At 37.5% G+C, this 10,992-nt stretch overlaps 1 protein-coding gene and 1 long non-coding RNA gene across 11 annotated transcripts in view; one reads left to right on the forward strand and one right to left on the reverse strand.

The window, feature by feature from the left end:
• Positions 1-5,998, reverse strand: part of LOC109246371 (uncharacterized) — a 109,175-nt gene extending 103,177 nt beyond the window's left edge. For all 9 annotated transcript variants that reach the window (XR_008423846.1, XR_008423852.1, XR_008423849.1 and 6 more), the window contains exon 1: positions 5,546-5,998. This is a non-coding gene — a long non-coding RNA (uncharacterized LOC109246371). The remainder of the gene's footprint in view (positions 1-5,545) is intronic.
• Positions 5,999-6,063: 65 nt separating this feature from the next.
• On the forward strand, positions 6,064-9,680 carry SMIM15 (small integral membrane protein 15). 2 transcript variants are annotated; one of them, XM_019414313.2, is made up of 2 exons: positions 6,064-6,280; positions 8,281-9,680. In XM_019414313.2, exons 1-2 carry the CDS (start codon positions 6,100-6,102, stop codon positions 8,514-8,516), a joined length of 417 nt encoding a protein of 138 aa, XP_019269858.2. In that variant the 5' UTR covers positions 6,064-6,099; the 3' UTR covers positions 8,517-9,680. The 2 variants fall into 2 exon arrangements, with proteins under 2 accessions (XP_019269858.2, XP_019269859.1); XM_019414314.2 differs by lacking the exon at positions 6,064-6,280 and adding an exon at positions 7,289-7,417.
• The last annotated feature ends 1,312 nt before the right edge of the window (positions 9,681-10,992 follow it).

Consider the following 10,992-nt stretch of genomic DNA (forward strand, 5'->3'; position numbering starts at 1 on the left):
AGAGACAGAGTGGGAGTGGGGGACGGGCAAAGAGAGAGAGGGACACAGAATTCAAAGCAGGCTCCAGGCTCTGTGCTGTCAGCACAGAGCCTGACACAGGGCTCAAACTCACGAATTGTAAGATCATGACCTGAGTCAAAGTTGGATGCTTAACCAATTGAGCCACACAGGCACCCTGGTTCAACTTTCTTTATAATGGCAGGTATTACTATTATCTGACTACAGAAAATGGAAAATTAGTTGATCAAGGCCAAATCTAAAAATGAAGAAAAACTCCAAATTCAAACCCTCTAGAAACTCATACACAACCACTATTATTTATTTTACTTCAAGAGTACATATGTGAATCAGAATTGAGTTTTTGTATTTTAGACTGTTTCGTTTCCTGACTTAAAGCCTAAAAACACAAACTGTAAACTCAGCAAGAGCAATTAATGAATTTGGGAGTAGGAGATGTCTGTAAGTGATGGTATAGAGAACATAAACCATACATATTTATAGCCTGGCACAAGTAAATTTTGTTTATTTTATAAACTAGATTCCAAATATACACACTATACTATGAGGGCTATTAAAGGTACAAACTAGCTTTTAGCATTAGACTTTGGGATGCGATTTCAAACAATGATTTCTTATATTCTCTAGTTTTGAAAGATATGGTTGTAAGATTTTAAGACAGACTTATAATTAGAATCAGTGAAAGAATTTTACTAGCAAATAACTACTTGTTACATATCAGAAGTCTTTTTTAAGTCTGACTTACTAGCACTTGATAAAAAGCCAAACTATACTGTCCCTTAGTTCACCAAGAACTTGACTTACCTTACTACATTAACATATACAATAACTACAGATCTATAATACTTGTCATAGGAAAAAATGTATTTAAAAAGAAATGGAAGAATGCAGGTCAGAATAGATGTTAAAAATGAACTTCAAATTTGGCTCTTGCGCTTTGTGACAGTCCAATCAAAAAGAGGCAAACCTCTTACCATCAAAAAGTGGCTTTCAAAAGTTTTTTAGAATCACATTGTAAAATATCTTACATGGGTCTTTATATAAAGGGTACTACATGACATGGAGAACAATGTCCCTGACATTATCATATAGCAAATATGGTTAAAATGTTTTATATGGTTACTTCAAGAAGCTTGTTTAGGTGAAGGTGAAATTTTCTCATTAAAATTCTATCCAGTGAAGGTGATATTGCTAAGGGCTACTTTTGCCATAAACGTCATTTTTACACTGAAAGATTCTGACACATGGATTAGTTTTCCCAACTGGGATAGCAATTCTTATTTAATGGCTAGAAGACCCCAGCACAGAAATAAAAATTAACTTGACATGCCTAATACAATTACCTCATTTAGGGACAGGCCTAAAATTTGAAACCTCTAGATTCAGCAGCAAAGCTTAGTATCTGACAATTTCAACAGCACTGTAATCCAAGGCTTCAGGAGGATTTACTGGAAATTTTAAGCTTCCAAAAGGATGCCCTCCAACTATAAAGTATTAGTTTGCTGCAAGCGCATGTATAGTACATTCTGAAGACAAAGAACTGTAAACAGTTTCAGTTTTAAAAAAGCAGATTTCAGTATTATGTTAGAAAAAGTTCTATCAACTACCCAAAGCAGCAATATGTAACTATCTGTACTGACTACTGTGCTCAAGTGTAATGAATGTTTCTAAAATGTATGCAAGAGGCCATGGGCAGCAAGGAATAATAAACGAGAGAAGTATCTGCTATTTTAATCTAAGTATTTCTCCTGCAATCTGCATTGGGAATAATGAAGTTGGAAAATATCTAGAGAGGGCATCTAGTCTGCAAATACACTTTTGCCCTATTTTCAAAGATCTCTATTCCAGCTTGTTCTTATCTTAAATCTTAGCACCTACAATCTAGGACCAATTCCTTGTATCTCATCAATGAAGATGTTCTGCCATGTTCCTTATACGTATTTTTACATACTCGGAAATTAGTAAGCAATTAGTGTTCTTTCATTAACAAGATAATCACAATTACTTTACCTTTCTCCAAACACCTTATTTACTAATCTTTAGGCCTCTTCTTAATGGGGCATCCCTTATTACCTTGAAAACATACAAGTGTTTGGTACTTTAATACAGACTTCACAAATTCACAGGATTTAGGTTATTTCATGATTTGTACAAACCACAAATTAAAATAAAACAGTTTTATCTGTAGGTAGCAATGCTACACCTTGGAATCAGTTATTCAAAACAATATTCTAGGTACCAATGTAAGTGATCCCACATCAAACCAGTAAACAAACCGGTAAACAAACCAGTAAACCAGTAAACAGATGACAAACCAGTAAACAAGTTGTCAGACTGGAGTGCTATGAAAAAAAAATTAAAGTGATAGAGGTAAAGACGGCTATTGTGAGGAGGTAGCATCTGCCCTGCAAAGATGAGAATAATGTCCCAAGAAATTTTGGGCTAAAATAGGTTTAACTAGTTATTCTGCTATATATTTATATGCATTCCTTCTGAATTATACAAACTTGCACCGCTCCCTCCTGAATGTTCTTGTTCTTAATTTCAAGACTAATTCTATCTTATGAAAGGTTTTCATTACATCCTTAATTCGTGTATCTGAGAAGTTGAAGACACATGCCTTCTCATTTAAGCAAGTATTTTATAATATTAGCTAATTATTTTAGTATGCATTTCTTCCAAACTATATTTAACAATGGGTGAAAAATAACAATATTTGAAAAAAATTCCTTGGATTAGGTCTACATGGATATTCTAAAAAATAGAAATCTTGCGATGCGTTGTAAGTAAAACAGGCTGAAAGCAAACGGGCAGAATAGGACCTATTCAGAAGATGAAATTGAAGGGAAGATGGAAGATGGAGTTAATTACTGAGGGAGAGGTCTAATAGTAGTGAAAGCCCAAAAGAGAAGTAGAGGTTGAAAGAGATCAGGTATGTGAGATGAAGAGACAAATCAACTGGCAAGGTTGAAGAGAACCTTTTGCACCACACTAGCTCTTTGAGACATGCTGCCACCACCTGGGCAATAAGAAATTCTGAAGTACAGAAAAATTTTAGTTGTGATCGTCAGTTAACAATTATAGAATCAAAACATGTACTTCCATTTTATGAAATCAGCACTTTTTGACATGTCTTTGGATATTAAAGAAGAGCTGGGATTTTGGCCAGATGTGTTTAGAATCCTGCTCTACTTTTTAGGTCTCTGATTCCTTATCTGTAAAATGGGTAGAAGAATACTATCATTTGGGGTTGTTTAGTCTCAGGATTAGTGATAATAGATATGAAGCATCTAGACCAGTACCTGGTACATAGTAAGCACTCAATAAATAGCTTTGGAGAAATTATAAACTTATAAACTTGCAAGTACCGCTAATACCTGATTACTTTTTAAATCATGTAAGTGTGCATTTTAAGACATGTATTTTAATTATGTTTCAATGAAAGGAAAAACTCACAAAATAAAATTTAGGGAAGAAACCAGTTTCATCAAATTAAGCCAAATATGTGAAGATAAATAAGCACAAAATGTTGAACAGGTAAGAAAATTCTCAAGATCTTTAGTCAAGTGTAGATTATTATAACAGAATCTTACTCAGATTTTACTCATTCACAATTTTTTTCCATTCACAATTTGACATGAGTCCAGGTGAAATGCAACTTTATACCATATAAGAGAAAAAGACTTTGTAAACAAATGAGAGTAGGATTTACCTTAAGAGAAAAAAGAAAAAAATGATTAAAATTTTGTAATGCTCCATTTTCAAAATACAAGAACAATAAATAGTGCGAATAGGGAAGGTGGTGTATACACTACACAGGAATTATGTAAAGACAAACCCTCCTTAATAGTGTAAGGTTTTTAAAATTTGGTTCATGAATAAGATTTCTTAAAAATAAATACAAGCAGAGCTTATTTCCTAGTTATTCTAAGTTGAAATTCTAAAAGACATTTGAGAAAGAATAAAAGCCCAATTCAGGATCTTTCCAAATAAATAAGATCTTAAGAAAATTGGCTATGTTTCCACTAAATTCTTTGTTTTGTTGCTGCTTATGAATCACAAGTTAGAAAAATGGCCAAATTCAGTCCAACGGACAGAATTTTAAAGCTGAAAGAACACCAGAGACAACCTAGTACACTGTCCACATAAAGAAGAGGAAACAGGCTCAGAGTGACTTATCAGTGTATACAGATCAGCAGAGACCAGGCCTGTGAAACTGAACTCACAGGCTTCGACTCCTTACTACAGAAAATAGTCCACAGTATCTGAACCAATCTTGAAGCCACCTTTCATCAACGCGATGTAGGTTGCAGTAAAGGGCTCGGCTGTGGGAACGCCTATGCTATTCCTGGGCTTACTTACATCCTGTCCTGGAACTGAAAACTAGATCAGTAGCACTAAGCTGTGAAGGCATGGTCTACACTACAACCAAAGGGGAACGGAAGCTTCTTTCTTTCTTACACACCTTTTCTTGCAACCCAAGACTCTTATGCGTTTTACAAGGGAAGCAGCAGAGCAAACCACTGGAAAGGCAATAATTGGGTATACTGTGTATACAAGATGAAAACAAAACACACACATCTTGGCCTCTGGAGTGAAGGATGTTAAAATACGATCTGACCCCATCCGGGAATTCCTATTTGAACAAGTTTTTAGAAATCACACAGTTACCTCCAGCAAGTAAAGTATTCAGTATACACAATCCAGTGACTGAGTCTGCTTTTTCTGGCTACTACAGGTACAGGCTAGGTCCAAGCAGCACAAGCTTTGAAACCATCGGCCAAGTTTTCAAACAAGAATGAGTAAGAAAACAACTGCTGCTAATACAACATACAAACATTAACATATGCCCAACGAACAGTATTACAGATCACTAGATTATTTGCCAAAAGCCTGTTCCCTGGTAAATAATAGTTACTGTTGTTATATCTATTTATACATGTCACAGCTTGCTCCTCAAAGAGAACATGCTATAGTCTTTCGAGAATAAAAACCTGCTTTATTTGGCACACAAAAGCGAAGAGGTCTTGCAACATTCGCAGAGGTAGTCAAACAGAAGACAGAGCCGTTCAGGGCAAGCAATCACATTTGCTCGCAACCAAGCGAGAGTTAATCTCTCAGTTCCTGTAGACTAGAAGACAATATTAAACTCACTCTATCTGCTTGTTGACTTTTGAATCCCTTTATTTGTGTACTGAAAGAACAAATATCTCTGTGGGAACTCTATGCCCAGTTTATTTATCAAGTTTACGTTGGGCAAGTATCGACCATTTGTGTATTTGTGTATGTGAAATGAGTTAGGTTCTCAAATTAAAAACAAACAACAAAAATCCCTCCTCACACACATGGCTGAATTTTCCTTTAGTAACAAGCTTCAGTGGATCCACCAAGGTCCAGCTGCTTCACTGTCTCCAGTAGGTGAGGCTTTAACTATTGTCCAACCAGAAGGCGAGAGGGGCAAGGGGTGGGTGTGACCCAAGAGAAGAAACTCGCCAGAATCCTTCAACAGCCGCTGTGTGACCCTCACCTTGGCTTTGGGCGGATTGTGGAGACCAACTCCTTTCTTGCCGCCGCTCTTGGGTCTGTTTCCAGGAGTTACAGACATCACCCACCGGGGCCCTCCATCAAGGGTGTGGCTCCAGCATTGGAGGGGGCTGTCCCCTGGCAGGCATCGGGGGCAAAGGCAGAGGGCCCTCAGGGTTCTGGACCGGCTTCTGAAGGCCTGAGCCCACCTGCGCCTTCACGGTCGCCCCTTCATCCCAGCAGGAGGCGCGGGACTCCGGCTCCCGGCCAGAGACCAGCCAGGGCGCAGCCACACAGCCCGCGCGGCCTCACCTGCCGCTCGCCCGTAAGCAGTGCGCCGCCCTACCCCGCCTCTCCGCCCCCGCGAGTCCTGGAAGTCGAGGTCCCGGGACCCACACAACAATGGCGCAGCCGGAAACTGGCCCCTCGACTTCCTCAGGCCCACTGCGGGCTGGGGCCGGCCTGTGGGCGGGACGGGAAAGCTGCGGCTTCCGCCTTCCTGCTTCCGGCCTGGAGGTGAGTTGGGAGTAGGGGTCCGAACCCGAAGTCCCGGCCGTGATGCGGGGGGGTCTGGTGGCGGCCGCTACAGTTGTTTTGTCCACGGCCCAAAGGAGGCGGCCACTGCACTGGCGGACTGAGCCAGGATTTCCGGGGGCCACCCGCTCTCCGGGACCCGCCGGGCCAGTGCCCGCAGAGGCCGAGTGGAGATTGAACATGGTCCCCTGGGGCCGGCGGCCGGGTGAGGTAGGGGAAGCAAGAATGAGCAAGGGGAAACAAGGGTGGACGGGGCTTGTGATGGCGTGAAATACCATCAGTTGCAGCTTCGGGAGCCGCGCAGCACGGGTTTGGAGAGCAAGCCCGGTGGAGCCCTTACGCAAGGAAGAAGAGTAATATTTATTCCTCCAAGTGTGGGAGGCGCGCGCGTTTGGGTCCGAAATTGAAGTGCACGGGAGCCTTGTTGGTTTATGGACGATAACTTTTTTGTGTTAATGGCTAAAACTTTGCCACAAAGCATGTCCTTCACTTCCGCGTGCCTCGTTTTTTGCAAAGTTCTTTCGCTTGCCTTAGTTAATTCGTTACCGTGCTGGAGAAGCTGAAGAAACAGATGGACCTCTTGTGTACGTTGGGGCCTACGAATTCAAGGGTAGGGGTCAGAAGCTAGAGTATTTAACCATATCCTAGAGTCACTTTAATTAGTGTTCTCTGTTGAAAATAAATGAAGAGACCGGTGAAAGGATATTAAAACCGGTGGTAGTTTTCTTGAGTGATGGGATTGTATTTTGTGGTGGTTTTCTGAAAAGAACACGAATTGTAGAATAGACCCCAAAACCGTTAAAGAATAAAGCGAGGTATTTGATTTTGTAATTATGTACCTAGCCCTATAAATTAGTGACAAAAAAGTTCAAGACCTAGGAATGGATATGCTGTAATTTTTTTTTAATATGCCAGTGGGCTTCATAAATAATTTTATTTTTGAAGTAATGTAGTAAAATGCTTGTAATTACTCCAGTAATTAGGATTTTCTTAGAGGGCGTTTGCAGTTGTAATAATGATTTCTTTCTTCACATTAGGAGGAAATAAATATTCAATGTCTTTGATATGCCAGGCAATTTTAATATGTCATTTATAGATTGCATATATAGAATTTCGAAGTAACTCCATTTGAAATTGTATTAAAATTATCCTGAAAGTTGTAACTGAAACATTTTTTCTTTTATCTGTTCTTTTCAACCCACCCAATATATAGAATTTAAGTCTTCTCTCACAAGTATATGGTAGAGCTAAAGAAGAAGAAGACAAGCAAGGGTCATCTGAAATTGTAATTGGCTCACTAATAATCGCAGGACAAAGTTGGAAATAACTACTCAAGCATAAGGTAGATGACTTTTTAAATCCCAGCTGAAATTGTGGATGTATATACACCCATTCCTACCCAAGTGTTCTAACCTTTGAATAGAGGTTGACCCAAACATGAAAGGTTGAAAAGCCTGTGAGGCAAAATAGAAAATGTCACTCAGATCCACACCGTCCTTCCTTAACAGATGGCCCTCCCATACCGACTCAAAATGGAACAAAATGCATGGCACCTGTTGTGGGAAATTTTCTCCTTTATTAAATTATGTCCTCAAGTAGGAGTCCTCAGAGCCAAAAGAGTACATAAAATAGCATGTGGCTTTTTTGCTCCTATTTCTTTGCATGTGAATGTAGATATTTTCATGGCTCCCATAGCTTCTCCTTTTCATTCCTGGAAAACAGCCATCCATTACCTCTTTCTCCTGGCCTTTCATGTACTCCATGGTTTGTCCTTTTCAAACACCAAATTTGATGATTCATACTTTTGTTAATTAGTACATAAAAGTACTAAGGCTTTGTCCAAAAATGACAAAAAGGATTCAGCTGTTGTCTGGAATGAGTGTTTAAAACTCAAAATTCTTACAAAAGTCGGCTGCTAATAAAATGTGTCTTGACTATCAAGAATGCGTAGTTCCTGTGGCAGATTGCACTTGGTTTTTACTTTTATCTTTAACTTTATATCTTTTAAGTGTTATCATACTTGGATTAGTTTTTTTTAACTGGAGATATCAGTCTTTATTAAAATAGTACATTTAATGCTTTTTAAAAACAAGAGACTAATGAGTGAAAATGGAATTCTGAGTTAACTGTATGATGTAACTTTTTCAAAATTTGATTAACCACATAGTCTTTTTTCTCGTTGCCTCCCTCCTCCCCTTTCCGAAGACACTACCAAGATGTTTGATATAAAGGCTTGGGCTGAGTATGTTGTGGAATGGGCTGCAAAGGACCCGTATGGCTTCCTTACAACGGTTATTTTGGCCCTTACTCCATTGTTTCTAGCAAGTGCTGTACTGTCCTGGAAATTGGCCAAGATGATTGAAGCCAGGGAAAAGGAACAAAAGAAGAAACAAAAACGTCAAGAAAATATTGCAAAAGCTAAACGACTAAAGAAGGATTGAAGGAATGAACAGGCTCTATAACCAGAGAAAAATCACTTGGAAAATTAAGCAGCTTTGGAAGGACCCACTGAGGTTTCTTTTCTGATTTTTATGACAGTAATTTGTAGTCACTGAAGTCTGAGCACATGGAAGGATCATGTTAGTTGTGACCTCTACTACTGCAACTTTTAGGCTTTGGTGTAGAAGTCTGTTGACAGTTATTGTAAATTGGCATTTATTCTATAAATTCTTTATAACTGACTTAGTCATTTGCCATTTTGCAGCTTATGTACTGAAACGAAAACATCCTGTGGAGAGAAATGACTATACATTTTGAATTCTTTTCAAATGATGGCTTAGAATGGGGCCCTTTCTGGACAAAAGGAGTTAAGAATGTAAAAATCAAAACTGTCCTGAGGTGAAAAGTGTGCTTTGGCTTAAAAGGCATATAGTATATTATATCTTTTATCATTATTGCTTATTTCTTGGAATAGAATCATTTCTGGCTTTCTCAAAGCCACATATTAACTAATGACTTTTTGTGTTCTGCATTTTCTCATTTTAGCCCTTGAGAGAATTATCAGACATTCTGCATTTTTTAAAATCTAATTTTATAAAGAATTCTCTTATTGACTATATAGAATACCACCTACCAGATATAACAGTTTTTGTACTTATGAACACTGCCATTTTCTTAGAGATGTCTTGTTGAGTAGAATAACACTATGATTTAAAGCTTGCAGTAAAAATGCCAAACCTTGTGTTACCTTGGAACCAGTTTACTCTTTCTTGTACTAAGTAGAAATGTGAAGTAGTTAAAATGTCTTATCAGATAATTTGCTCATTATATAGATGCCATTTTTTGTTTTTCTTCCATTCTTTGTTTTAACTTACCTAGTAGTGATATTCTACTTTCTGATGAAACAGGTTCATGGTGAAAATTAAAATTTCAAATTTCTTTTAAGGAATTCTTAAAAAGTAATAGTTAAGTTGTAATTCGTAAGTGGTAAAGAAAGGTTTAACATTTGGAAAAATTTTGGTCATCATACCAGTAATTAGATTAAAAGGTAAATTATGTCAAAATGAGATATGTGTTAAAATTAGAAATAAAGAGCTAAAGGATCTTTCCTTTAGTTAAGTAGATAACTGGAACTTTTTACTATTAAACAGGCTTTTATAAATGCATAGTCCAGTAATTTTATTTGCTGTCAGTATATAATAGCTTGTTAATGTTTTCCTCCCCTCTGATAATGAATTTTAGATTACAAAAAATTGTCCACCAGCTTTAGTTTAAAAATGGAACTAGATATTGAAATAAATTTGATACTTTTTTATAAAAAGGTCCTGTTTTTTTTTTAAGGGGGGCTAATAATAATACAGTACTTAAAATTAGATGACTTTTCAAAGGGTTATGAATTTCATTTATAGCTAAAAGCATACTTACAAAAGTTGAGGACAGTGTTTCTCAACTACAAATACCTAAGGACTGGTCTGAACAGTACTACTTATACGTTAGGTTGTCAGTTCCAACGTGGTGCCAGTGTAATGAACATATTGCCACTCCAGTGTTTCGTTATATTACTCAGGTGATCTAGGATATCTAGTGACCTTTTTATTGCCACTGAAGTTTTAATAGTTAGAATTACCATTGAAATTCAAACTGAAAAAAAATGCTTCTGTAGATCTACTGGCCCTCCTGGATCTACAGAGCCCATAAGTCTTCCTTATGGTCGGTCACATTTTAGAGTAAAAGTACTGCAGCAAAAGATCTGTTCACCATAATTCTCAGTTACCTACTAAAGCTGTGTTTTCATTGGTTCTCATTACAATTTAAAGATATTTATTTAACTGAAATCTTTTTTTTCTATAATTTCTTTTAAAGTCTTAACACATGCCAATTTTGTATTTGTTTGGCATATGCCATTTGTTTCCTCAGGTTTAGCTTTTCCCAACATTTATGGGACCTTTTTTTATATGTGAGATCAAGGTTTCATAATATATATGTCTATATGTTTGTGTGTATGTGGAGGATTTGAGGGGATGTAAAATAGAGTATTTTGAGGGTTCAGATTCTTCAGAACAATCAATCTTCTCTCACTGCAACAAATAGTACTATTGATGAAAGAATCCCATTTACTATTAGCCATAATACTTCCTTTAAAAGTTGTCTATTATGTTGTTTCCTAAGCTTTGAGAGCTAATCTAATCAGTTACCTTTTTATGGCTGGTTTTGGGAAAAACACAGCCTGCCTGTAGACAGATACTTTACCAAAAACAAAAGTTGGTGTGTCAGATTTTGATCCTTGGTATGCATGTGATGAATTTCAGTGTGGTATTACTAGATCAGATACACTTTTTTGGTACAGTGTTTTTTACTTCTTTTTCTTGGAATTCTAGTAAAGCAAATGAAGTAAGCTTACCAAGGTGTGAGCCGGAAAACTAATGTTGAGATACATTATTATTAATAAGTCCTGACCCATTCCTTCTTTCCTTACAC

The sequence above is a fragment of the Panthera pardus genome, unplaced genomic scaffold, assembly GCF_024362965.1.
Source record: "Panthera pardus isolate Hobbes unplaced genomic scaffold, ASM2436296v1 HiC_scaffold_2, whole genome shotgun sequence".
Classification (NCBI taxonomy): domain Eukaryota; kingdom Metazoa; phylum Chordata; class Mammalia; order Carnivora; family Felidae; genus Panthera; species Panthera pardus.

Excerpts from the sequence above, each read along its gene's own strand:
- SMIM15 (XM_019414313.2), top strand. The coding sequence starts at position 6,100 with ATGCGGGGGGGTCTGGTGGCGGCCGCTACAGTTGTTTTGTCCACGGCC. Across the intron at positions 6,281-8,280 it reads CCCCTGGGGCCGGCGGCCGG|ACACTACCAAGATGTTTGAT; the intron begins GTGAGGTAGGGG and ends CCCTTTCCGAAG.